This window comes from Capsella rubella, unplaced genomic scaffold, assembly GCF_000375325.1.
Source record: "Capsella rubella cultivar Monte Gargano unplaced genomic scaffold, Caprub1_0 scaffold_1, whole genome shotgun sequence".
Lineage (NCBI taxonomy): Eukaryota > Viridiplantae > Streptophyta > Magnoliopsida > Brassicales > Brassicaceae > Capsella > Capsella rubella.
Window position 1 is genome coordinate 10,815,901 of NW_006238923.1, and position 27,930 is coordinate 10,843,830.

The 27,930-nt window shown below is 33.1% G+C and overlaps 5 protein-coding genes and 1 pseudogene across 6 annotated transcripts; 4 read left to right on the forward strand and 2 right to left on the reverse strand.

Annotated features, from left to right (window-relative positions):
* Nucleotides 1-3,084: 3,084 nt before the first annotated feature.
* Nucleotides 3,085-5,973, reverse strand: LOC17899798. Its single transcript, XM_006303590.2, has 4 exons — nucleotides 5,666-5,973; nucleotides 4,313-4,387; nucleotides 4,094-4,231; nucleotides 3,085-3,496 (listed from the first exon to the last, which is right to left on the reverse strand). The coding sequence occupies exons 1-4, from the start codon at nucleotides 5,876-5,878 to the stop codon at nucleotides 3,185-3,187; spliced, it is 738 nt and encodes a 245-aa protein (XP_006303652.1). The 5' UTR covers nucleotides 5,879-5,973; the 3' UTR covers nucleotides 3,085-3,184.
* A 1,999-nt stretch (nucleotides 5,974-7,972) lies between these two features.
* On the forward strand, nucleotides 7,973-11,560 carry LOC111832574 (putative F-box protein At1g30930). Of its 2 annotated transcripts, XM_023789812.1 has the most exons (2): nucleotides 7,973-8,221; nucleotides 10,303-11,560. In XM_023789812.1, exons 1-2 carry the CDS (start codon nucleotides 7,993-7,995, stop codon nucleotides 11,442-11,444), a joined length of 1,371 nt encoding a protein of 456 aa, XP_023645580.1. In that variant the 5' UTR covers nucleotides 7,973-7,992; the 3' UTR covers nucleotides 11,445-11,560. The 2 variants fall into 2 exon arrangements, with proteins under 2 accessions (XP_023645580.1, XP_023645579.1); XM_023789811.1 differs by lacking the exon at nucleotides 7,973-8,221 and having other exon boundaries at nucleotides 10,051-11,560.
* LOC111832575 (putative F-box protein At1g30930) lies at nucleotides 8,230-9,484 on the forward strand. Its single transcript, XM_023789813.1, is given in 2 exon segments — nucleotides 8,230-9,084; nucleotides 9,087-9,484. Coding segments are annotated over 2 exon segments (801 nt in total). The 5' UTR covers nucleotides 8,230-8,343; the 3' UTR covers nucleotides 9,147-9,484.
* On the reverse strand, nucleotides 11,510-14,997 carry LOC17899164 (transcription factor bHLH111). Its single transcript, XM_006307472.2, has 7 exons — nucleotides 14,636-14,997; nucleotides 13,207-13,750; nucleotides 12,868-12,984; nucleotides 12,301-12,369; nucleotides 12,120-12,185; nucleotides 11,945-11,983; nucleotides 11,510-11,841 (listed from the first exon to the last, which is right to left on the reverse strand). The coding sequence occupies exons 1-7, from the start codon at nucleotides 14,947-14,949 to the stop codon at nucleotides 11,665-11,667; spliced, it is 1,326 nt and encodes a 441-aa protein (XP_006307534.1). The 5' UTR covers nucleotides 14,950-14,997; the 3' UTR covers nucleotides 11,510-11,664.
* A 5,897-nt stretch (nucleotides 14,998-20,894) lies between these two features.
* On the forward strand, nucleotides 20,895-24,422 carry LOC17899745 (UDP-N-acetylglucosamine diphosphorylase 1). Its single transcript, XM_006306032.2, has 15 exons — nucleotides 20,895-21,239; nucleotides 21,348-21,402; nucleotides 21,493-21,644; nucleotides 22,242-22,281; nucleotides 22,405-22,497; nucleotides 22,598-22,710; nucleotides 22,792-22,866; nucleotides 22,978-23,017; nucleotides 23,091-23,173; nucleotides 23,261-23,338; nucleotides 23,432-23,575; nucleotides 23,668-23,735; nucleotides 23,807-23,921; nucleotides 24,003-24,159; nucleotides 24,249-24,422. Exons 1-15 carry the CDS (start codon nucleotides 20,994-20,996, stop codon nucleotides 24,344-24,346), a joined length of 1,557 nt encoding a protein of 518 aa, XP_006306094.1. The 5' UTR covers nucleotides 20,895-20,993; the 3' UTR covers nucleotides 24,347-24,422.
* A 412-nt stretch (nucleotides 24,423-24,834) lies between these two features.
* On the forward strand, nucleotides 24,835-25,976 carry LOC111828690 (annotated as a pseudogene).
* Nucleotides 25,977-27,930: the final 1,954 nt, after the last annotated feature.

Here is a 27,930-nt window from a genome sequence, read left to right on the forward strand (position 1 = left end):
AGTTGAAAAATTGACTACTCGTGATATTAGTCAGAAAACATTTCAAATTTAAGACATACATGATATGAACATTTCGAAAACTAGTTTACTTTGAAATATTTCGATCTGTTTCTACCAAGCCGATAGAATTTATATAAAAAAATAAGAATGAAATAAGAGTTGAAGAATGGTTCGAACCTAATCTCATATCACACATTTAGGGAATTAGGTAAGCATCTACGATAAGTAGTAAAATCAGCATTTTGCTCCCTCTTTTGGCATACTCTTTCTTAAAATTTCTTTTTCATATTTGGGGCGTCAATGTCGACAATAATGATCATTTCCATTTCATATTTGTGCTACTATAAATAATAGAATGTATAATACGTATATATATATATATTATAGGGGGCATGCATGATAAAAAAAAAAAAGTTGTATACAGATATTTTGTTCAGACGATAGAGAAAGAGATCTTAGTGGACTTCTGCAACGAAAGGCTGTATGACATACACACACACGTCCTATTGTTTCCTATCTGTCCGACTACCTCGAACCTCTTGTGCCTTGAACCACAGGCTGTCCAGGTGATACATATCCACTATCTTTTATTTACATATTAAATTATAATATGTATATACATATTGTACTAGTGTATGGAAACAAATATAATCTAATACACACGTCGGAAATAACCAAAATAAATAAAATTTGTAACATTTCTAGAATAAGGTTTTATTTTTCCAAATTAACTAACATGAAATTTTATTCAGTGAAAAACAGAATAATACATAACAAGTTAAACAAACAATATAGATGTATATATATACTTTATATTGTTTTTCTTGGTGTACATCCTAAATACTGAAACCATATTATACTATAATATAATGAAGATGTTGTATTTTTTTTCATAGAAAAAGAAACGGCTCAGGAGTCAGGTGGCCATTGGCATGGTTTCTTGAGAAAGTCTGAATGGGTGAAATGGGAACCCATCTCTCCTACTCCTTAATGCCTCTTTTCCTATTTATATAAATTATTACCTTGATTTCGATTTCTTCTCTTTTCCTTATTATTTTGTAAACACACACAATCATATATATAAAAGAAATATTGGAAAAAAAAATCAGATAAAATTCTCTTGTATTATTATGTTTTCCTTAGAAACTAATCTTGATACTAAAAAAAAAAATTTTGTTTGCTTGCAATAATACATTTAGCCTTACTAAGTTAAAATACCAATTACTGTTTTTAACAATTTTTTTAAAAAATATATATATATATATATATATATATATATATATATATAATGGAGGCCAAAGAAAGCCATAGCGTTTGCATGTGGAAGAGAAAAGAACATGAAGCCAAGGCATATAAACTTGGGCAGAGAAAGACACGTGTCAAAAGCCCGTAACGCCACGTACTGGTATGTACGCCAATGACCTTATGCTACAACAAAACTGTTTGCATAGATTGTTACAAATATGGAAACCTAATATACGAATTTGTGGACCGACCATGTGCTTTTTTTTTCCCTCTTCAGTAATCTCTCAATCTATAAATTCTATATCCCTTTTTATTTCTTACGACAAAATACTAAAAACATTAGGCAAAAATGTAAGATATTAATACCTTAATTTAATTGTTTTCACTAAAAAATCCCATACGCACACGTGAAATTCAGATATTTTGTTGTCTATCACTCTCAAGAAGCTAATTAGATCACTAATAATTAACTAACATTAAACTCTGATAGTTTATTGTAACAATTCTGACACATTTTTTTATCACCAGTTTTGGAGTTTTATGGTGTAAGAAAAGATTTAATTTGCTTTCATAATTGTCCTCTTTAAAATGTTTTTATAACCCGTAATTGTTTTTTTTGTTTATACATTAGATACAATCGACAAAATATTATCCCCGACCATGAGGTGGTTTTAATTCCCAATGAAGGGATCCTAAGATGCAATTTGCATATAAAACAAAAAACATAGAGTTCCTACAATTTTAGTTGAATTAATAGATCATTAATATATAATTACACATTTTTCAGAATCACTACTTGGATTGTGAAAAGTGGAAACTATATATATATTTTATCACCGGATTGGAGTATTTTAAATTAATACTACACAGCAATATAAAATATATATATATTAAAAACCAAAGTATTCTTTCTTTCTTATTTTAGTGTATTTTTATATTGTTTTAATAAATGTGCAGTCACTACACATGACCTACTGTGACAAACTTACAAAAAATAAAATAAAAATCTACAAAATAAAAGACCCTAATTGTTAAATCATGTTTACGTTCAAAGTTCTAGCTAGCGTTAATTCGCGTTATAAAATTCGTATTAAGGCGAAGTAAAAACTGTTATATTATAGACACGAAAAGTCTGAAAAATCATTGCTAATTAAATTAGTCATTATATAATTTCTTGATTCCCCAACCTAGGAAAACAAGGTTGAATCGTAGTAATAGTTCCACTGTAGTACTCAATTAGTACTTAGTTATTACACTGTAGGACTCAATGTCATGGCAAGGCACAGCTTATGGTAGCGCTTCGGTGCTTGATTCATGTCGTACAACACCTAAGAACTTGGTTCCACAATTATTAAGCGTTATTATACAGTTATCCAATTCTAAGAAAACAACAAGTAAAATAAATTAGCTATAGTAGTATAAAGTTTCCATACATTACCTTAGTATATATAGTTTTCATCCCTACCTTATGATATCGTAAAATAAAAGGATAAAATCAGGAGGAACCAATGAATCAATGGTAAAGCAGACTGGTGTTTGGTGTAATTGATGATGATGACGATGACGCAGCCAAGACTTTTCAGCTGTCCCCGTGAAAACCTGTCGTCGTCTCTTCCCTCTCCCAATGAAATTTACCCAAACTACGAGTCCTCATCTCTCCATATTATTTTCTTTTAGTATAATTTCTTTATAAAAGTACCAAAATCACATTCACCTTTTTTTTTTTATTATTATTCATGAAAAGACCAATAATTCATCATCAAATAAAGAGAAAAAGACCCCATAATAGTAAACACATTTTCATGATAAAAGAAAGTACTAATTATCGTACCCGTTACAACATATACCTAACAAAAGATTACATATTATATAGAAATATAAAATGCTTATTTCTTTTTATATAAATCCCCTTATTTTTGCCTATGAAATTTTTTATTATTTATGAAAAAGGAGCTCTATGAGGAGCACCTTTCCTTCTATTACCAAGTAGAACCATCCCTGGCAAGTAGCTGTTGCTCTCTTGCTTCTTGTTCTTGTTCTTCTTCTTCCTCTCTCTCTTATTACTACTATTGTTACCTTGCTCCGATTGATCTGAAATGGCGACCATCATATCCTCTGAATCCTCCATCGTCGATATCTCTTCGAGATGATCTTGACCGTCCATTCTCAAACCCTCGAAGGTGAAATCAGATTCATCGATTCTATAGAGAATGCTTGATAGATCATCTCCTTGGTATGATAAGTAATCCACCTGCGTTCAATTATTTAAAAAACCATTGTTAGGCTAACATAATTGTGTCTTACTATAATAATATGGCTAAATATTGGACATGATAGTTCATAACCTAGGAAAGTGCCCACTTTTGTACTTGCACATGTGTTTAAGAATATTAAACAAATGAACACATAATCCAAGAATTTTATTAACATGATTACAAAGCATGGAGAAAGGAAAAAAAAAACAGCTGTTTCCCAAAGTTTTGTTTTTTCACCTTTAGAGTAATGATTTCTTATAAAAATACTTTATTTCATATGGTTAAAAGTTGAAGCAATCATTCTATTCTTTTATTATTTATAATTTTTACTAGAATAAAACAATCAACAAGTGAATCTCAAGAATTAATGGGTCTCACTTTTGTCATTCATTGGTCAACTATGCCAACAACTTATAACAAAATTTACCATGTTTTTATTGAGCTAGCATAGTTAAAAAATATTCAATTTTCAAAAGATTTAAGTTATCTTCTGTTGAACAAAAAAAAATATATACATATTATCTTCTTTATAAGGGTTCAACTAAAAGCAAAATAATTTCCAAGAGAATAATGTAATATACTGTATAATTTACCTTGCAGGAGAGTGAACAAAAGTGGAATGGTTCTTGGAGGATTCTATCACAAGTGAAGCAAACATTTGAAGACACCTTAGCTCTTGATTGTGGTCTTTGGTTTATGAATATCACTTTGGCTCCATTAATTGTATATGGCTGAATATACAAAATTCTCAATCAGTACCACAAATGAAACTAAAAAATCAAAGACTTCCAAAGAAAAAGAATACACTCCACCTGAACATATGAACAATCTATGAGCTTCTCAAGATCACTCAACCGAACGACGTCATGGTATACGTATCGTCTCACCTGCAAATTCATAAACGAAAGGGCTTAATTTACAAGAATGTAAACTTATGGGGGGTAACAACACAATTACTTCAAAAAAAATCTCATTTTCTTCTCTGAATCAAATACTCATAAAATCTTACTACTATATAATTTATCATTACTTGCACCAATAATGTTTTTTTGGGGAATAGTGGATAATGATTAAAAATTATAAATTGATAAAAACAAAAAAACCTGTGTGAAAGAAGTTAAAGGAAGTGAAGGAAAAGGGAATTTGGTCAAAGCTTTGATGTTGCTTGAAAGCAACAGCTCAAGAGAAGTTGAGCAGAGAAGACAATAAATTTTTAAAGGAAACCATAGCAAAAAATTTGAAAAAAGAAGAAAGAATAAATAAAAGATGTGAAAAAGATACATACTATATATAGAAACAAACCAAATCCACACAATAGACAATTCAAGTCCAATTACTATCATCACATAAATACATGTTATAATATATACATTGCTTTCAAACAACTATCAACAATTCTCAACATTGAATTAGAGAAATGATCATTACTGAAAACCTAAAAGGGTTAAATATGTATAATTAAAAACTTGTGTGAGAAATATTAGAAAAGATGGCTTTAAAGGGTCTTTTGAAGACGATGAACATAATTATTAAAAGAAATATATTTTTGGGGAGAAGAAAAAGTTTATGATAATGAAAGGTCCATTAAAATAAAACAAGAACAAAGCTCTTATAGTACAATTTCCAAAAGCTCTCTATAATTTGTATTTAAAAAAGATACTACTATGTGCATGTGAATCGAATTAAACTCGAATCCGAGGCCACTTAAGAACCAAAACCCCAGTAATTTGTTTTGGTTCTATGGAATTTAGAAATTTTCCGGGAAAATCACAAAGAAAATAAAACAAAATTTTACAAAAACAAGGGCTTGGAAAAATTTAAACTTAAATTGAGAATTTGCTAACGTGGTTGTGAGTATATATATATATATGGGTGCAAGTACAAACTTCACTACAATCCAAGCATGTTTTTTCATGATTATTATTTATTTATCGAAGTAACAGAATAAAACATACGTACGCAGTAACTCAGTGAATCTAATTTGTGTAGCAGTGTAATAATTATAAAAGTAAGTACAAATTTTCATCAAATTAAAAAAACAAAACTAAAACATGGGTATTGAAATTGTCAAGAAATGGAATCATGGGTCAAAAAAAAAAATCATAAATTTCGAATTGGATCAACCATAAAATTCAATTAAAATTAGTGAAAATTATTGAAGTTACCTGAAGAAGAGGATGAGAGCGATGGGAAGGGAGACAGTGAGGACAAACGCTGAGACAGCAGAGTAAGCAAAAGACGTTCTTCTCGCTTTTACGGCGAGTCTCGTGGATTCCACAGCTCGCGAAGAACGTTTCTGCCATCAATCCTTCAAGCCATGCAGGTTTCGTTGCCACCATCATCATCATCTCTTCTTCTTCCTCACCTTCTCTAACCATTTTCTTTAATTTTTTCACTCAATTTCAAGAACCCTATTCAAGAAGAAGAGCCCTAAGAGAGGTTGAGATATTTGTTTGATTAGGAGTATTTGGACCCTTAAATTTGGAGAGTGAGTGTGTGTGAAGAAGAAGAGAGTGTAAATGTTTATATAATATCTAGATGTTATGTGTATACACATGTGTGTGTATTGTGTATATTGGTTTTTTTTTTTTTGGTTTTTGTAATGTAGAGGAGGAGGTTTCCAGAATTATTGTCGCTACGTATAGAGAGAGAAAGTGTTGGTTGGGTCGTGGGAGAGAGAGAGAGAGAGAGAGAGAGAGAGAGAGAGAGAGAATGTCTTTATTGAGAAAATGAAATGTTCCCAAAAAGATCAAATCTTTTCTCCATTGGCCTTGATCAAATTTTGAGAGAGAGAGCGATAAGTGAGGTGTGACAAATTAAAGTGTCATCGTATAATTCTTGAAGTTTAATTAAATCTTGATATGCAACACAACAAACCCAATTCGAAATTCTTTAAGTGTTTTGATTACCTTTATTATTTGAAAAACAATATTACTCATGTATAATGAATGAATGTAATATATCTCTTTAATCTTTGTTTGTTTACTTGTTTTGTTAGTGTGCATTTAATAGGATCTAGTAGTTTGTTTACAATTTTGCGAAGGACAAGTGTCCGAGAGGAGGATTAGTTTGTCTGGACAGATCTCTACGGCTAAACTTACATTTTCCGGCTATGATATGACTCATGTTTTCACCGTCGTGAGCATCGATCACTCCATTTTCACACTTGTTACAATTTACAACAAAAGAAGAGGTGGTTTTATTTGGTCAAAGATTTTTTGAATTCACTTCTGAAAAAATGTATTTCATTTGTTTATATAATATTTTGCATATCATTTATAGCACAATTACTTATACTATCACTCCATAAATTTACATTGTATGATTGTGTTAAGATATAAACATGGAGTGTGATACTTTATATCTTATGAAGTTGAGAAGATTTGATTATGGAATATGGATCTTAAACATTAACACGAATGTGACTAGGTCCATACTAGTTATATTTTCACACGCCATATTTAAATTTGACTAAATATTTCAAGTCGTAAATTAAATACAATATTGATGTAATAATATATGTTTTTTCTGAAGTAAGGCATATAATATATAGTTTTTTTTTTTTTTTTTTTTTATAGTTAGAAACTATAGTACTAACTATAGTACTATAGAATCTCCACCAAAAGAAAAAAAAAAACTATAGTATAGAAATATGCCAAAAACAAATTACAGTCTGGGATTTAGTTTATTAATTTAATAAACCAGAAAGAAGAAAACACACACAAGAGAGTATGAATGGCAGAGACGTTGGCCTTGGCAAGAGTGCTCCTCTCTTTCCTTTTTAAAGCTTTTTAATTTTAAGTACTCTTCTTCACTCTTCCTCACCTCGATTTCTAAAAGCTTTCTCGTATTTTTCTATCTCTTTTGTTCTTGTTGTTACATATAATAAAACTGTCTTCGTATATAAGTTTTGGCTACCCCTTAGAATTATGTGCATGGTTACAGTTGAGGAACAGTTGAAGTGTTGAACATGCATATGATCGAAATATTAAACCGACTTTAATTATAATAAGCACTTTTCTTTTTGTTCTACTTAAAAAGGTAACTCTGTATAAAACTGATAATATTACTATGTCATTATGTTCCAATGAAACATAATCCATTCTACATGCGATTCCAAGTTGGTGTTTTAATTTAAATATCAATTTTTTTATGAAAACTTAAATTAATTTAAATTTTATGACTTGAGTTGTTTTTTGGTTCTTGAAAATGTAACATCGATTCTCTATTTGTGTCACGTAACAAAACTAATATTGTTACAATAAATAGAAAATACAAAAATCCATTGTTAAGGGGCACACACACCTGAAATAATAATTACAGGTTGAAACTAACTTATAATATTGGAGTTTTTGATGGAAAAAGCCCATATACTTATTGGGCTTGAATAGGTTCAATGTCAAGTCCACCAATGGCCCTTAACATCATCGATCTTTTAGGCAAGATTTCACATAAATCTCGCCGTCCGATAACCAAAACACGACGTACAAAAATGGAGAATTCGATCCCGATAGATCTCATCATCGAGATACTGTCGAGATTGCCAGAAAAATCAGCATCGAGGTTTCGATGCGTGTCGAAACAATGGAAGTCCTTGGCTCTAACCAGGTCAGGGTTTCACCGCGATGATTTCTCCGACTTGTTAACCAGATCCTCCGCTCGTCCACCGCGTCTCTTATTTGGGGTAGCAAAAGACCGTGAGTGGAGCTTTTACTCAACTCCTCTGCCTCAGAATAAGTCTTCGTCTCTCGTTGTAGCCGCCGCCGATTTTCACATCAAGTTCTCTAAAGGCATAAGCAGATTCAATTGTAGCTATGCCTCTGGATTGATCTATTTTCATAGAATGCGCATCCCAAGGGAAGATATGGATGAGAAGCGTGTGATCTGTAACCCTCTCACAGGACAGTATGTGATCTTACCTGAGCTTAGAGGTTATTCGTATAGCTATTTAGGGTTTGATCCGGTAGACAAGGAATTCAAGGTCTTGTTCATGAATACTAGTGACTATATAGCTTCTAGTGATACAGATCATTATATCTTGACACTTGGAACTGGGAAATTGAGGTGGAGGAAGATCTGTTGTCCTTTTACCCATGAGCCTGTGTGGGATAGGATTTGCATCAATGGGGTTTTGTATTACTCAGCGATAGGTACTGATGCACGGTCCTTTGTGATAGTTTGCTTTGATGTTAGAACTGAGAAATTCAAGAAGCTCATACGCGCGGCACAACGCAGTTCCTCCTTGATAAACTATAAGGGGAAATTATGTTTGATTGATTTGGCTTATGGTTATAGTGGTGGATTTCCTCTTAAGTTGATTATGTCGGTTCTAGTGGATGTCGAGAAAGAGGAATGGACGACATATGTCTACACTTTGAGGGCTGATAGTGAAGTCGTTAAGGTTAGCAAAAATCTTTCCGTTGTTGGGGTGACTGCTTCAGGTGACATTGTTTTGGGGATGCAGTATGCACGTACACCGTTTTATTATTTCTACTATAACCCCGAAAGGAACACTCTCCAAAGTGTTGAAATCCAAGGTGTTGGTGATGCTAATCGTGATTGCAGATTATACTCATTTATAGACTATGCTATGTAGAGGATCTTAGTGTTACTGATGCAATGCAACTCAAGTCAAGCCTTTTCTAACCAGTCCAAAATGTCGTTTCCAAGAGGCGAGAACCACAACGACTTAGGCATACATCTCCTGACCATTCCAAGTCTCCTCAAATCTGTGAAGTTGCAGCAGAACAAGTACGGATCATCATCAGCTAAACTGCTCTTTCGCACTGCTGGCTTAGCTATTTTAGTTTTTAAAAACTTTCTCACCTCAATTTCTATCTCATATTTTTCTATCTCTTTTGTTTCTTGAATATGCTCTCTACTTTATTGTTGTTGTTAAATATAAAAAATGTGTTTGTATGGTTATGTTAGAATTATGTTCATGGTTTCTGAGATTGTTGAAGACTAAGGGTTGAGGAGGAACATTTGATCGAACATGCATGATCGAAGTATTAAACCGATTTGAATTATATAGTAAACACATTTCTTTTGTTCTACTAAAATGTAACTATGAAACTGATCTTTCTATATTACTGTGACATTATGTCCCAGTGAAACATAATCCATTCTACTACATGCGATTCCAAGTTGGTCCAACATAGATGTTTTAATTTAAAAATATATATATATATATATATATATTTTCTTTAATGAAATTTCAATGTTATGACTAATTAAGTTGTTCTTTGGTTCTTGAAAATTGAATAACATCGAGTCTATTTGTGTCACGTAACTAAACTAGTTACTGTATGTTCTAAAAAATACAAAATTTCGTTGTCAAGGTACACACCTGAAATAATAAATACAGCATTAGAATATTTTCTGTAACGAATAGATCACTGTACTACTAGATCGAAACTAATTTATTATAATATTGGAGTTTGATGTTAAGAAGCACAAATACTTATTGGGCTTAAATAGGTTCAATTTCAGATCCACCAAAGGCCCCCTTAACATCATCATCTAATTCGTATACTCTCGCCGCCCGATCAGCAAAATACGACGGACAAAAAAATGGAGAATTCGATCCCGATAGATCTCATCATCGAGATACTCTCGAGATTGCCAGCGAAATCAGCGGCGAGGTTTCGTTGCGTGTCGAAGCAATGGAAGTCATTGGCTCTAACCAGGTCAGGGTTTCACCGCGATGATTTCTCCGACTTGTTAACCAGATCCTCCGCTCGTCCACCGCGTCTCTTATTTGGGGTAGCAAAAGACCGTGAGTGGAGCTTTTACTCAACTCTTTTGCCTCAGAATCCATATGACAAGTCTTCGTCTCTTGTAGTATCCGCCGCCGGAGATTTTCATACCAAGTTCTCTAAAGGTACAAGCGAATTCAATTGTAGCTATGCCTCTGGATTGATCTATTTTCATAGAATGTGTATCCCAAGGGAAGATGAAGATGAGAAACGTGTGATATATAACCCTCTCACAGGACAGTATGTGATCTTACCTGAGCTTAGAGGTTATTCGTATAGCTATTTAGGGTTTGATCCGGTAGACAAGGAATTCAAGGTCTTGTTCATGAGTACTAGTGACTATATAGCTTCTAGTGATACAGATCATTATATCTTGACTCTAGGAGCTAGGAAATTGAGGTGGAGGAAGATCCGTTGTCCTTTTACCCATGAGCCTGTGTGGGATAGGATTTGCATCAATGGGGTTTTGTATTACTTAGCTATAGGTACTGATGGACGGTCTTTTTTGATAGTTTGCTTTGATGTTAGAACTGAGAAATTCAAGTTCATATGCACCCCAGAACGCTATTTTCCCTCCTTGATAAACTACAAGGGAAAGTTATGTTTGTATGATTCGGAGTGTTGTAGATTTTCCCGTAAGTTGAGTATGTTGGTTCTAGAGGATGTCGAGAAAGAGGAATGGACGACTTATTCTTACAAATTGAGGGCTGAGATTGAAGTCGTTAAGGTTAACAAGAATCTAGAGGTTGTTGGGGTGACTGCTTCAGGTGACATTGTTTTGTCGACGGAGTCTGCTTGTAAACTGTTTTATGTTTTCTACTATAACCCCGGAAGGAACACTCTCCAAAGTGTTGAAATCCAAGGTGTTGGTGATGCGAATCGTGATCGCAGAGTATACACCTTTGCGGATTATGCAGAGGATCTTAGTGTTGATGATGCGATGAAACTCAAGTCAATCCCTTTACAACCCGTCCAAAATGTCGATCCCGAGAGGCCAGAACCACGACGACGTACGCATATATCTCCTGACCTCTCCAAGTCTCCTCAATCTGTGAAGTGCAAGGAGCAGAACAAGTGCGAATCATCATCAGCTAACATGCTCTACCTCTCTCTTGGCTTAGCTAGTGTTTGTTTAAGTTTTTCTTTCGTTTTCTTTTACCTCTACTATTCTGTTAGGCTTAGCTAAATTTCTCACATATGGGAACATAAGATCAAAACGCCTAATCAAGAATATGTATTAAAATGTGACTGTCAGTGATAAAATATGCATATATTATGTATACATACCACTCTTCCGTTCTACTGCAGAATCACCAAATGGTTTTATCACTACCATAATTTAATCAAATCGTTTTCTCATCTACACACATTTCTAGCTATACCAGTTGAACCATGCTAGCTCGTAATTAACGATACAAAGAACCTCTATACGAGGGACTCCAGTAGTCAGTTGCACTGTTATCGCGGTATGCTATTGGGGTGCATGAAATCGGAACCAAACAGAGCCCTCTACTCCTTAGGTCTAGATGTTGTCTTGGTCCTCTTTTGTTGTGATCTTCTCTGTCCCATCCTCCCCATGGATCCTATAAAACCATTATACAACTATTTAAACTTCCACTAAATGAACTACGTTTAATATTTTTAGAAAAATCTACCATGTTTACTCCTTTCAAGTTTCAACGGTACCTTAACTGATGAATTCTTCATATAAGGAGTGCTTAGCAGCTGCATAATCGTTAAATTCACCAACGAAATTAATTTTTAATTAATATAATCAATTAATGGTGTATATGTTTGCATATATAGGCAACATGAGTTATTATTTTCGTGATTTGTATCGTATTTGTAAAGCATATATTACCTTCACTTGCTCTTGATAGAAGTTTATATAAGTGATGGCTTCTTGAAGCACAGAAGCAGTGTCCGTCTGAAATGTTTTCAAACATAATGTTTCATTTACTTCCTTGTAACACATATATGTATGTTAAAAGATACATTGAAAGACAGAGAAATAAATAAATATGGTCTTATCTTTGTAGTACCTTTCCAAAGGGAGACACAATTTGCTGTAGAGTCGTGATCTTGTCTCGAAGCTTGGCTTTAGGTAATTCCTGCCATTTATTTTCGAAAATAATAATGTAAGTACTTTAACAAAAAAATAATTAATAATAATGAAGGTATTTTCTAATTTCACCATTAAACTTTTTAATCGTGACCAATTTTATATGGTGTTTTTCATTTTTAAACTAATAAAATCACGCGGTGAAAGAAAAACATAAACCAGTGTGAAACGTGAGAATTTCTTTATATACTATTTGTTTGGCAACAATACTAGCTAGGAAAATGATTACTTCAACATAAAAAAAAAATCCATAATATCAAAGATATTTATAAAGATTATTATCAAAACAATCTAACTATCAAAGTAAATGCATGCCAATTTGCTTTTATTAAAAAAAAAAAGAAAAAAAAACCGTACAAAGTTACTACGTAGTATGTAGATTCACTTGTTTTGTTTTATAGTTATCCGAAAGAACAAAAAACACATATTATGTTTTGGCATGCATTTACATGTACTTACGTGCTCAATTATGTCATGTAAAGATTACCTTCTCCGGTGAAAGTGTAGAGCCACCGCCGCACTTGGCCTTCTTGGATACCTCATCAGAAACTTCTTCACATCTTTTCTTCTTTCCGGCGTTTGTTGTTCCCAACCTCACAGTTGCCTACAAATAAAAATAGCTCCCGAGTTCGTGATTTAACGTCGGTCCATACTCAAATTTTCACATACATAGTAACATCCGTTACAAAACTTAAAGATCCAACAGCAATATATATATCAACGTTAAATCCATTGGTAAAGTGAGAAGACGTATTTACCAACATCGTTAATAAGCTATTGCATCACATATTTGATTATATGAAAAGATTTGGTAGCGTACACGTACCAGTGATGCCGTTTGATGTTCTTTCTTATTAAACTCGGATAAGTTTAAGGCCTTAAAGCATGGCTTAAACGACGGATTAATATCCGACAATGGCCGGCTTAACCTTATATCAAGGAAACCTCTAGAACTTTCAATAGGATCATGGAACAACGAACCAGCACCAGCACCAGTTGAGCCATTATTGTAACAAAGAGTTTCTTCATTTTTCACTTCCAAGGCTTGTCTGTACATAGAAACATCTTCGTTTGTCTGAGAATGATCATGATCGAAATGATGATGAAGGTTATGGTTCATGTCGGGATTATTCGGTGGCGCAATAGACCAGTGCTTCCCTACAAGATCTGTTAACTTTGACAGCCGTTGGTCACTACTTTGATCATACCTAACTTGGTTTGTGTCATAGATCCAACCGTTACCGTTATCGCAGGCTGGCTCGAATGATGGTAATTCTGATGTTGTTGATGAGTTTCTTGAAGGTGTTAAGTGGTGATTATGATTATGATGATGATGATCCATCATTTGATCTCCTAAGCTTCTACCAGGCCTGTCCATTCATTTATGTAATTATTAAGGTGAGTGTTAATAGAAAATATGATATTTTATCATTTCACAACTAAATGTAATTATGAACTAATTTTTTATATATATATAATGAATTTATGGGTACTTTACATGGTAGATTATTGTTTTTAAAAATTATTTTGCTTTCAGAATAAGAAACTCTACATTGCAAATTTGCAATACTTTCACTAAACTATTTTGGGAAATTGTAAACAAATAGAAAATGGTGATCCTTGTTTGCGGGTTACGTTTTCATTTATATTTTTCAAATAATGTCTACTTTTAGAAAATACTTTATAACAAAAGTTGTAAGAAATAATATTCTATGTAGTAGATACAAAAACAACAATTATGTATAATATACTAATACAGTACTAAAAACTTCTTTTACTTTAAGAAAAAAACACACAAATAAACTACATCCGGAGTGGCCAATAATAAAAAGATGAATCATAAGTGCAAAATTATAGGCATACCCTCACCAATCAAACGTTAAATCATTTATTGGGGAACAATAATTCAAAAGAGCTACTAATTTACTTTTATAAAACCAACTTTTAGACCTCTCTTTTGTTTCTAACGTTTTTTAATTTTATTTTTTTAGACCTGGAAGCACTCATTTTTTAAAGACAAACAAAAAATAAGAATATGATGAACTAGACAATATCTTTAAGGGATGGAGCGTAAAAACTTTAAACCTTAAACTAAACTTTAAATCTTGTGAATTGCAACTAAGACTATCATTAATGGCAAGCTCAATTTAAGCCTAAGAACTTGCCATTAAGGATGCTCTAAGAGCGTTAAACTCAGGTAAGAGTAATTCATACGTAGATAAGATAACATATAAAGTGTTTTTGATAGTACTTACAAGAAGGCAAGACTCCATAGTTGATTATGAGAAGAGACAACATGGTCGCGGAGCAACTCATCGGTGGAGGAGGAAGGAGCCGAGAGAGAGTGATGATGATTATTGGAGGATTCAGCAGTTAGGTCCAAACGATTTGAAGCGTTTACGTTTGAGATCGAGAGATTGTCTTCTTCACAGCTAACGTTTGCGTTTGAGTTGTTGTTACTACTCTTATGATAAAACGATGTCGAATTGATAGAGTTTGCATGATCATTATGATGATGTTGAACATCTTCCCACCATGAAGAACTCGGAGTACATTCTTCCCTTAACATTTTTTGTTCCTTTCTTCGAACCGTTTTTGTCTTTCTTTCTGCTTCAGCTTCTTTTGTTTTGTTTGGTTAAGAGTCTAGAGGATATGTGCATTAGAGAATATAAAGTGTATGTATATGATACGATCGGTGGTGGTGACAATATTATATGCGAGTGGGGTATGTCCACTAAGTTACATTAAAATTAAAATTACATATATGTATCTAAGCCACCGAAGACGTGTTATATGCGGTCTGCGTAAGATCGTACGTCAAGAGAAGATGTGCTTGACCTCTACTTGAACTTGTCACGTTTGTTTTTGAAAACTATAACGGATCTATAGGAATACTTTTTTAGCAAAAAAATCTATAGGAATACTTTTCAATCAGTTAAAATTCTATAGAAGCTAATAATGTATATGAGTAGCTATATATATTAATCTTTGGCCTATCTAGATGTACATGGAGAGTAACAACAACTAACAACAAACCAAAACATAGATTTCCTATAAAATAAATATGATATAAACTAACTGATATATACTAGTAATAATTATTTCTCAGTTATGTTAGATTCTTGGAGTTTAGTTTTCGTTTTAAAGATTTTAAATATCACTTTCATTTCCAAAACTTTAAGGTGCATATATGAATACAAGTTAGGAACCAATCGGGTTTCAACTTCCAAAACATGTTTTTGTCTCTGAGAAAGAGACATTGTCATGAGACTTGTTATTTGGCCAACCTATAATCCACAATCCGCCTATTACCAAAATATATCTTCACCTCACGTGAATGCGGCCTGGTGCTAAAACTTCTTGACATGAGGTAAAGGGTAAATGCATGGTTTGGGATTGTTATAGGCAACCAAAATTGTAAATTTCGACCTCTTGTTAGATAGCGCATTGTCACGAGAAGAAGGCGTGGCCATATACTAAAAGCTCTGCGTTTCAAGAGTGCACAAGGACTAGAATCAGACTCGGGGACATAGTCACTAGCTAATCTCTTACTATGATTAATTTTGGTTATACGTACATATCAAGACTTACATTCGTATTCTTTTCAATTAATTCCTTTTGAGCCAATTATTTGGCTTGATTCCCTTGCTACATTAGGTTTGACCAACTTCTATTCTTTTGCTCTCCTGCTTTAATAAAGATGTTCGTTTGCCGACCAAAAGGTTTTTCAAAAAAAACTTTCTTTGATCGATGACAAAATTTCTGATAAAGAAACTAAAGCTACACAATTTTTTGGCTCAAAATTGAAGGGATTTAGATGAACAAGAAATTAAAGCTTAACTAAAAACTGATTACGATCATATGTAGTTTGATTGCTTGCTACATGCATGTTGTATCAATAAAATTAGAAAGACTTGAGCTTAATCCTCATACCAAAAGAAATAACCTAGGGCGAAGGAGGAAGGTGTAGAAGGGGGCAATAGGGTTTATTTCTTTTAGTTCTTTAAGGGTCCAATTATTATAAAAAGTGGACATATGATGCCAAATAAATAAATTAAATTAACTTGGATATGTTAATTAAATAAGCAAGCGTGATTATTGATACACGTTATAATCGTAGCCAAAAGTAAGGGGCAATATGGAATACTTATTAAATGTTTATAATGTAAGGTTTCAAATCACCAAACACAAAAGCACTCGTTTTTCCAATTTACATATTTTCATGTAATATTCCTTAATATTACTCTTACTCTATTATTTGAGTTTTTTTTGTTTCTCTTTAAAACATTTCTTTGATGTAAATAAATTTTAATGAAAAAACTATTTTCAGTCTTCAAATATTTCAGTGTTAAAAGTCGAATAACGTGAATTTACAACTTGTTTGCATTGTGACATCTATTTACTTTTTTTTTTTGTGTGAGAGTTTTAGGTTTTATCACGCTTATTGAAATTTATAAATAAAAATTAGAGAGAAATTGACTTATTGTTATATCTTAAGCTTATAAGTTTTGATGGTTACTTGTTTGGTGACACGAAACCTAGCAATAAAGGGTTACGATTCCATATTGGCCCTAACTTTTTTTTTTTTTTTTTCGAAAAGATAATTTAAAGTATTAATCAATAATCACGCCTGTATAATTTAATCTATTATCATTTCTTGGTGCGCTATTTATTTTCTCAGGCATTCATCCCTTTTAATCCGAGTCCAACTCCACTCCAAAAGTTTCTTGTCTTTTGCTACTATCTTTTTAATTATTTCCTTTCTCATATTTTAATAAATACCAATTTATAAAATAAAATTAAAAAAAAAAGAGAGATTGAGTGGCCAAATTTTCTGAGGTTGACTTTTGTTAAAAGAAAAATAATTATCATTTTATATTTGACTCTTTGTTTGTAGTCAATAACCAATTGATAGCACCATAACCCAAGATGTTTCTTTAATGGATTTTTAAAAATGGAAACAATTTAATTGGTGATTATAAAGTTTGGTTACATGAAAACTATATAAAATGTAATTGAAGAGAAAGATTAGGCCAGTTGTGAAAGTAATCTAGGCCCATTTATTTATTTGGTGTTTTGGTCATTCCTCAGAAGCCCATTCATGCATGCAACGATAATTTTCTTTTCCTTTCCATTTATGTAACGCATGAAAAAACCAATCAAGCTTTCCATTTTTGTAACGCTAGTGAAGTTTAAAATTTGCTTACCACAGATTCTGTTAAACTATAAGTAACAAAAATCCGACAAAAGTGTATACAATTCACGTGAAATACCAACAAAACTGTGTATTAGCGACACATAGAACAACATAATTACTTGGCTATATATATATATATATATATATATATATATTTTGCTAAAGATGAGAGATGAGATTTGTGTGATTAAAGAGAGCATCAGAAACGGTTCTCTTTTCGGTGATAAAAATATAGTTATAGGAAAATACTTATCTTAAATTAGTATATCGAGTTAAATGGCAAGTTGAACATGATAGACCGTAGACAAGACATATTCAAAACACTTAGTTATGTATACATTTACATACTTCAGCTGCCGTTTGTGTACATTGATCAACAAACGAATACCAAATTAGCTAAATGATCATTCTCATCTTTATATAATAGAATTTTCTTACACCATATTGAAATTGTACCTTCAAAGTAAGACATTGTTGTCACTTGAGGGCTACTTCGGAAGTCCCAAGGGTAAGTGAGCTTGGTCCATTTTAAGAACCAGAGACCTAATTAGGGTGAAGTGTGATGTCTTTTGGTCTCTTTATCTGTCGTCCGTAAGTTTTCTCTATACATAGCGTGACCACTTTACTTAGTGCCAGGGTCCCAAATCGAAACGGAGCCTCAATTTTCCAGTTGTTCATGTTTTTGGGTGTAGAACAAATTTTAGAGCCGACACAAAAAAAAAACTATTTTTTTTTTTTTTTTTTTTTTTTTTTTGTAAACAAACTAAATTGTTTACTAGTAATATATGCCAAATTATTCGCCAAATATAAGTTATATGTGACTCTAAATGATCCATCCAAGTTTTAGGGATTTTTTTTTACTTATATTTCTATATATATGCATGGTTTTATCAATCTTATTTTTTTGTGTTAATAATTACCTAGTTGATAAATTATATGTTTTGCATTTTAGCTGTCTTTTGTAGGAGTATTATATATTTTCAAATTTTGTATACCGGAATGATTTTTTTCTTTTTGTATACCGAAATGATTAAAATATTTATATTATGAATAATTAGTATACATTACTCACTAGACTTCAAAAGTATTAGACACCCCACCAAAGCCTGTCTGAATTGATTAGGCCAAAATAAGCTGTGACCGTCGGCCTAACTAAGTTTGATGTAACAATTGAATAATCAACTTACCAAATATCTAAACTCTTGTCACCAGCTCTAGTCTTTTGCTTATAGTTTTTATGCGATTTTTTTCTATTACTTATTCGTAGATTATAAACAGAACCAATGATTAGTCGATTATAAGTCTATGACCAAATGAAATGATGGGCCAATGTTCAGAACACATAACTTCAGAATGCTGATTAAATATGTACTGTAATGATTATTCTTTTAAATTATTATCTTACTTTTGTTTAGCTGTCTTTGTTAAACTAAAGTAATGTTGGGTGCACTATGAGACTAGAGGCCCCAATTCAACTCATATACTCGATTTATAGTTTATACCTTCCTCCAATTTCTCCACCTTGAACTGACAGTAGTATTAATTAATGAATTAAACACCAACTAATTTTTTTGAAGATAAGAACAAAAATCCATAGAGTTTCGTTAATATTACCATACTATCCTTTTGAAATCTATGAATTTTTGTATATCGTTTAAATAGAGGATGAAGTTGATTATATAACACAATGTAGTTTTGAGATATAAAAATCCTTGAATATATTTGAAACTACCTGCCACGTGAACAAAAAGTCGGGCAAGATCTTAAGTTGAAGATCTTAAATCACAGTTTTCTTAGAATGTAATTAGCACGATTCAAATTGTTGATATGTATCCATGTACGTATTCACTAATCTCTTTATAATAGTTTCGAATATTCACCTAGTTTTTTTTATCAATTTAGAACGTCATAAAAGTGTTAGTTATAAATCAACCATATTAAAATCATACTATAAACTAAAGCTCTTAAAATCTAATATTTAGGTAGTGTGACAAATTAAATAGTAATATGTAGAAGAATGTACTAGATCTAAATAAGTTTTATGGGGTTTCTGATTTTTTTAATTTTTTTAAATTTTTTTTTTTTTTTGGTAGAGAGTAATGAAACCAACTAAATCCGTATTTTATATTGAAGTCCATGACCTAGTCATTAGGCATGGAACCGAAAGATTTAAGTCAATTCAATATCCATTTTATTATGAATCGACACACATCATCAATTAAAAAAGCAACTCGATCTACTCAAGACTTTGTATAAATTATAGGTCGTGTGACAATTAGGGTAAAGAGATGCGATATATATAAACACTCCAACAACCCATAACATTGCACCTTATTAGTTCCATAAATACGAACGACACAATTTCCCATACAAACATATGATTTTCCATCACGCAATTAAAACTTCCCATTATACTAGTCTACATGTCGGTCCTTCATATTTTAACAAAAAAACGGGAATTTACACCAACTTACCTAACTTATACTCTCTAACTAAAATCTGAATATTGCAATAACCTGTCCGAGTGAATTGAAAACTCATTACATAGATCCAAACTAGGAGTCAAATTGTATAGGTGGTAACTGTTAATGGTAACCACTTACCACTTACCACTACAATGGTACAATGTTTTTCCTTGTAACTGATGATATAAAAAAATTAACTCAGCTATTATACAGTTCTTTTTGTAAAATATTTCATTATTTTATACTGTTTTAAATTATTATTTCATTATTTTATTATTTTATACTGTTTTAAATTATTAATTTATTGCTAAAAATCTTTATACCGTTTTATGTTACTAATCAACAACTATCTTCAAAAAATCATTTGTAAATAACAAAAGTATTCGACTTTTAATTAGTTTTAGCTTAAACTCCAAAAATAGTAACAAACAAAAACAACTACGAAACAATTTTAAATACGGTAGCACAAGATAGATACTCCAACATGAGATTAGTAATAAACATATACTATATATGTTTTATATATATATCTGCTAGATTAGGATTTGAGATCTAATCTGTTGAAAAATAAATACATAAATGGGATCTAAATAAATAAATCCACAAAAAAAAAAAAAAGAAATCGAAACCCGCTAAATAAGCCAGAGGGGATACGCAACAAACTGTCGGAGAACTCTGACAGAAACGCATGAGACGAGACTATACACATTAAAAAGAAAAAAAGAAGAAGGGCAAAACAGTCATTTACACAACTCCAGTTGTTTGATTTGTGTTGATTCTTGTCTTCTTCGCCACTGTTCCGCTTCTTCTCCGCTCGTGCCTCCTCCCTTATAAAACACACACACACACACTTAGCCAAAACGTCACAACTCCAAAAGAAAAAGAAAAAAAAATCCCAAAATCGATTCGTTTTTTTTTTTAATTCCTTCATCCCTCTGAGATCTACTCATAATGACAGAACCGTCGATGGAGAGAGAGAATAATGGAACATTAACGGCGGCGACAACCACTACTACGACCACGACCACGACAACAACAACAACTTCTCCTCCTCCTACTACTCCTCCTCCTATGACAGTCTCTTCACCTCGTCAAGCATTAGTTGAGAGATTGAAAGATTACGGACAAGAAGATATCTTCGCTCTTTGGGATGAACTCTCACCCGACGAAAAAGATTTCCTCGTTCGAGATATCGAGGTTGAATTTTATGGTTTTAATTTTTTTTTCCAGATTCAGTAGTTACGATTTGGATCTCAGATTTCAAATTTAAACTCACAACACTATGATTTGTTTTGTCTCCCTTAGAATTTGGATCTTCCAAGAATAGATCGGATCATTAGATGTTCACTTCACTCTCAAGGTGATTATGTCATTTTTGCTTCTTCTAATTAACATGCATTGTCATTTTTTTTTTAAATTACTAATCTCGGTTTAATTCCGGTTTAAGTAGGTTTACCAGTGGCGGCGATAGAACCGGTACCGGAGAATTGGGTATCAACGGTGGATGGAAGAACAATGGAAGATAGAGAGAAATGGTGGAAGATGGGATTAAAAACTATCTATGAAGGCAAATTGGGTGTTGTGCTTTTATCTGGTGGACAGGTTCAAATTCTTACTGTTAATTATGACATTTTTAAAGCTTATTAATTTAGTTTAATATTAGTAATTAAGTAGAGCTAGCTAACTTAGAGAGGGACTAAAATGATTCTTTTGTTGATGGTTGAGATTAGTGGTTTTGGAATAATGCTGCTGCTATGACTACTACCTAACTTTTAAAAAGTTGGATTAATAATGGGATGATAATACACTACGACTTTAGTGTAGTCTTTGTACTTTATATATGGTTTTGAATTGGAAATAAAGTGTTGTTTTTTAGATTAGTAGGGTTTGTTATTATTAATATTGGCAAATTATAATCATGATTATTTTCAAACAAAATCACTGTCGGTGGTGGTGCATTTTAATTGTGAATTCCTTCTAGGAGGAACCTTCTGCTTAATTATAAGGATGATGATCACGTGATCTGAAAGATGCTTTTATAGGATTCCGTAAACTTTTTTCAATTTATTGTATATTGTATACATTTTTTTATTCACATTTAGGATGCTCTGTTTCGTGTGATGTAAGTAAGGTTACTTAGATTACTCAAGTGATCTGATAATGAACATGGTTTGGTTATGATTTATGAAACTAATGCAGGGAACAAGGCTTGGAATCTCAGATCCAAAAGGATGTTTCAGTGAGTGCTTCTCATTTCTAGTTTTGTGTGTTTCCTCTGTTTTCAGAATGCAATGTAGTTTTCATTAAACCAAAGTCTCTGTGTATCTTCGGTTTACTTACATAGTAGTTATTTCTGTCTTAGATATCGGACTACCATCAGGGAAATCGCTCTTTCAGATTCAAGCAGAGAGAATCTTGTGTATTCAGAGACTTGCTGCTCAAGTAGTGAGTGAAGGTGAGTGTGAGACTCATGGCTTCTTTTACAATTCCAACGCATATTAATACCGGTTTACACCATGTTTGACACTCTTTTCCGCAAACTATCTTACGTGTAGGTCCAGTTCGTCCAGTTACAATACATTGGTATGTTATGACTAGTCCATTTACTGATGAAGCGACACGAAAATATTTCTCGAGTCACAAGTACTTTGGTCTTGAACCAGATCAAGTAAGATGCTTCTTATTTGTATGAACATTCTTTGTTGCTCTTCGTTTCTTAGACCAATCTTGATTAGTACTTTTACTACAGATCAGTTTTTTCCAACAAGGTACTTTGCCTTGCATTACAAAGGATGGGAAGTTTATCATGGAGACACCTTTCAGTGTATGTACTATGTGCACTAAATAAAAAAACGAGAAGTACTCATTTTTATCTTCAGTTCGTTTAATTTGTAGAAAAATTGGCTTATTCAGTTTAGTTACTTGTCATTACCAGTTAGCTAAAGCTCCAGATGGTAACGGAGGAGTATATGCAGGTATGTCTACCAAATCTTGGTTCTGTTCTTTACTATTCAAACAGTTGCTGGTTCTGATCCGAGGTTCTTACAGCGCTAAAATGTTCAAGGCTATTGGAGGATATGGCCTCTAGGGGGATTAAATATGTGGATTGCTATGGCGTTGACAATGTCTTGGTTAGCTCTCTAGTATAATCTTCAGTCTTGACATGTACTTGTTTTCTCAAGGTTTTCTTGGTTATAATGTGGAATCTTGGAAAGCAGGTTAGAGTAGCTGATCCTACTTTTCTTGGATACTTTATCGACAAAGGGGCTGCTTCGGCTGCAAAAGTTGTGCGGAAGGTATATACATAACATCATACAATCTCACTGGTTCAGAAAGATTTCAAGACTAAAACTTCATCTTCTTTATATTTCTTTATGGGAAAAAAACAGGCATATCCACAAGAACAGGTAGGAGTATTTGTTCGGAGAGGCAAAGGCGGACCGTTGACAGTAGTTGAGTACAGTGAGCTTGATCAGTCTATGGCTTCTGCTATTAATCAAAGAACAGGCCGTCTTCAATATTGCTGGAGTAACGTAAAATCCCTTTCTCTTCTTTATATTCTTATGAATACTCATCCAAAATGGTGAAAAGCTAATGAAACGTTTTTGTTTTACATCTTGGTCAGGTGTGCTTACACATGTTCACTTTAGATTTCCTTAATCAAGTCGCGACCGGCCTAGAGAAAGACAGCGTGTAAGCTCCCTACAAATCACAATCGAATGCCGCAATCAAAATGTTATTAAATTGTTGTATTTGGCATGCAGCTACCATTTGGCGGAGAAGAAGATACCATCTATGAATGGATACACAATGGGACTAAAACTCGAACAATTCATTTTCGATTCCTTTCCATATGCTCCTTCAACCGCACTCTTTGAGGTATAGTATCACATTCATTTACACTAAACACTAACTAAAGAAAAGACCAAATATCAAGAAATTGGATTGAGCAATGTGTAGGTGTTAAGAGAAGAGGAGTTTGCACCAGTGAAGAACGTGAACGGGTCTAATTTCGATACACCCGAAAGCGCGAGGCTTCTGGTTTTAAGGCTACACACACGTTGGGTTATAGCAGCTGGTGGATTTCTAACACATTCTGTGCCTTTATATGCAACTGGTAACTCTCAAAACAAATCTTTGTGTTTTTATTTATTCATTTTACTTACAATGCAAATGTTAAATGTACATATATCAAATGAATGTTAGGTGTTGAGGTTTCACCATTGTGCTCGTACGCCGGAGAAAATCTTGAAGCTATCTGTCGAGGAAGAACGTTTCATGCACCTTGTGAAATTTCCCTCTAAATGGTTTTTTGTTTTTGGGGTATTAAAATGTTCTTCTTCATATTCATAATCAAATCTTTGGCTTTTGCTTCTTTAATTTTGTATTTCCTTTTTTTTTTCCCGGCTTTGGTTTATATATAAACTTAGTATCTTCCCATTTGAGAGAGAAAGAGAGAGAGAGAGAGAGTCAAAGAGGTCTTGCCGTTTTGTATCCATTGTAACATATCTAATAAAATTTTCCTGTTGATTTTTTTGGAGATGTCTCATCTATATCTATCCAACGAACTCTTATAATATGCTCGAAAGCCTTAAACATCACATAATTCTTAATGGCGGAAATGTCTGACATTACTAAAGAGCAAAGTGACTACATAGTACTTTTGATAACATACTAGGTTGTATAGACCAAACCAAACCAAACCAAAAATGTATATAGCTAGATCGCGAACCAATATTTGCCCTAGCTATATAATGGAGTCTCTCCGTCTGATCTAACAAAAACATCTATCATGGATAGTGAAAACACTTTAGATTCCATCCCAATCGATCTCTTTTTCGAGATATTTTCGAGATTGCCTGCGAGGTTAGTCGGGAGGTGTCGTTGTGTTTCCAAGCAATGGGAGTCCAAACTTGGACGTCCAGATTTCATGGAGTTGTTCCTGACCAGGTCCTCGACTCGTCCACGTCTCTTAATTGGGGTAAAAATACGAGACAACAATGGATGGCTCTTCTTCTCGTCACCTCACCCTCAGAATCCATATAAGAAGTTTACTGTAGTAGACGCCGTATTTCATACCAACTTCTTTAAGAGCAAACGTGATTGTTGTGTCCTCTATGCATCTGGTTTGTTCTATTTTTCAGATGTGCTGATCTCAATCAATAAGGATGACGATTCAGTGCCTGTGATTTGTAATCCACTCACAGGAAGGTATGCCATCTTACCTAAACTGATTTTGGGTTTGATCCGATTGACAAGAAATTCAAGGTATTGATCATAAACAGTATAGTTGATAATGAAACGGTTTGCTATATTCTGACACTAGGAACTGGAAAAATGAGGTGGAGGAAGATCCAGTGTGACTTTACTCATAAGCCTTCGGGTAAAGGGATTTGCATCAATGGGGTTTTGTATTACTCAGCGCAAACTGATGATGGAACGTATGTGATAGTTTGCTTTGATGTTAGGTCGGAGAGATTTAAGTTTATTAAGGAAAAATACTGTTACCATCAGTTGATAAACTATAAGGGTAAATTAGGTGGGATTATGTTGAAGTATGACAATGGTATACCATTGGGTAGTATGTGGCCTACCTGTGAGTTACATATGTGTGTTCTAGAGGATATCGACAAACAGGAATGGTCTAAATATGTCTATCCTCTTCCCGAGACTGAAAAGCACAACCATTTTAGTGTTATTGGGATGACTACTGCTACATGTGAAATTGCTTTATTGGAGTTCTCCTCGCCATTTTGTCCTCATGTTTGTTACTTTAATCCTGAGAGGAAGAGTCTCCGTCGTGTTACAGTTGAAGGTGTTGGGAATGAACATGTTAGTGTTTTTACCTTTGTAGACCATGTAGAGGATCTTAGTGTTAATGATAAGTATCTCAAGTCAAGCATCTATGATCTTAGGGACATTGAATCGTTTTAGAGTATCAACAACTTTGATGCTTTGAGTCGTTTAGATGATCACTAATATACATGTGTCCAAACGTGATTGCTTCCCTTGCTCCTCAAGTCAGCTAAAGAAGCTCTTTATTTAATACAAGTTGTATTCTCTCTATGTAAAACATTAATTTATCAAAGAAATTTAAAGTTTTAATATATGCAAGTCAGAGGAATGGCTGAAATTATTTAAAGTTTTTATGCAAGTGAAATTATTTTGTCCATGGTCTAATGTTGTTGGGATGACTGCTACAAGTGAAATTGTTTTGTCCATGGACCATACATCCAAACCATTTTGTGTTTTTATTCGTCTGTCACAAAAGAAAAACTCTCTGAAGTGTTGAAATCCTTGGAGACTACCAAAAGTGGTTTAAAACTAGTGATGATATAGTTTACGCCTTCGTAGACCATGTCGAAGATCTTAAGTTTAATATCATGTAGGCAACATATACGCTGCAACAACTAGAAGACAACCAAAACAAAGTGTAAACCTTCGGGGACATCAACATCTACATGTATATTTTTATTGAAGAGCAAAATGACTTACACATCTGAAACTGGATCCCAAAAATTTTACTTTAGACATGACTCTTTGAGAGTTAGGACACTGGAAGTTAAGACACTGGAGAAGTTGGATAGAAATTAATGTTACAAACATCCACTAGAATATTGTCAATTTGTCGTATGTGTACGGGTTAATATGACACAGGACACTTACTCAAGAGAAACACAACTAACTTTATGTTTTCCTTTCTTATGGGATTTTGTATAACTTAGCGCAAAATCATGTGATAGTTTGTTTTGATGTTAGGTCTGAGAAATTTAAATTTATTAAGGAAAAATACTATTATCATGAGTTGATAAACTATAAGGGTAAGTTAGGTGGAATTATGTTCAAGTATGATAGACCATTTGATAGTAGTATATGGCGTACATGTGAGTTACATATGTGAGTTCTAGAGGATATCGACAAACAGGAATGGTCTAAATATGTCTATCCTGTTCCGACTGAAAACCGCAAACGTTTTTCTGTTGTTGGGATGAATACTGCAACATGTGAAATTGCTTTATTAGAGGGCTCCCGGACATCTAGCCTAATGTTTTTCACTTCAATCTTGAGAGGAAGAGTCTCCATCGTGTTGAAATTCAAGGTCTTGCGGATGAATATGTTAATGAGTATTATACCTTTGTAGACTATGCAGAGGATCTTGGTGTTAACGATAAGCATCTCAAGTCAAGCATCTATGATCTTAGGAATGGATCGTTTGAGAGTATTAACAAATTTGATACATTGTGTAGTTTCGATGATGAGTAGTATACATGTGTTCTGACGTGATTGCTTCCCAAGTCAGCTAAAAATATCTCTCTATTAGCTACAAGTTGAATTCTCCTCTCTTTATAAACATCAAGTTATCAAAGTTGTTGTTAAAGATTTTAAGTTTTTATTCAACTCAGAGCCATGGCTGAAGATACTTCCATGGCTTTTGAAGTTCATTAAACATCAAATCTGAAGATTCTTGAACGAGCTTCGCATGAGTCACCGCTTTTAAAATATCCACTTCCGTTGTTTTCTCTGTTTGGATGTTTATTAAAACCACATTCTTCCTACGTGCAAATCTAAACTGAGATGCCTTGTTGAGAAAATCTGGTCATTTCTATAATGTACAAAACCGAAAACCTAGCAAAAATGTGTCCATACAACATTAGATAAAACTATTATTTAACATATGTTTCATCGAGTGAGTATGTATATAATTACCAAAATAAGTTTGAAGTTAAACGTTAAAGAAAAACATTGTCTATTTTTGTTAACCAAAAATATCGTAAACTGACTCAAGAATTATAAATCACAATTGCGTAGACAAATCTCTTCTGCGTGGTAGTGATTTTTATCGGTGACCAGAAGAGTCTTGGGTTCTTTGTATTCATCTCCGTCCGAC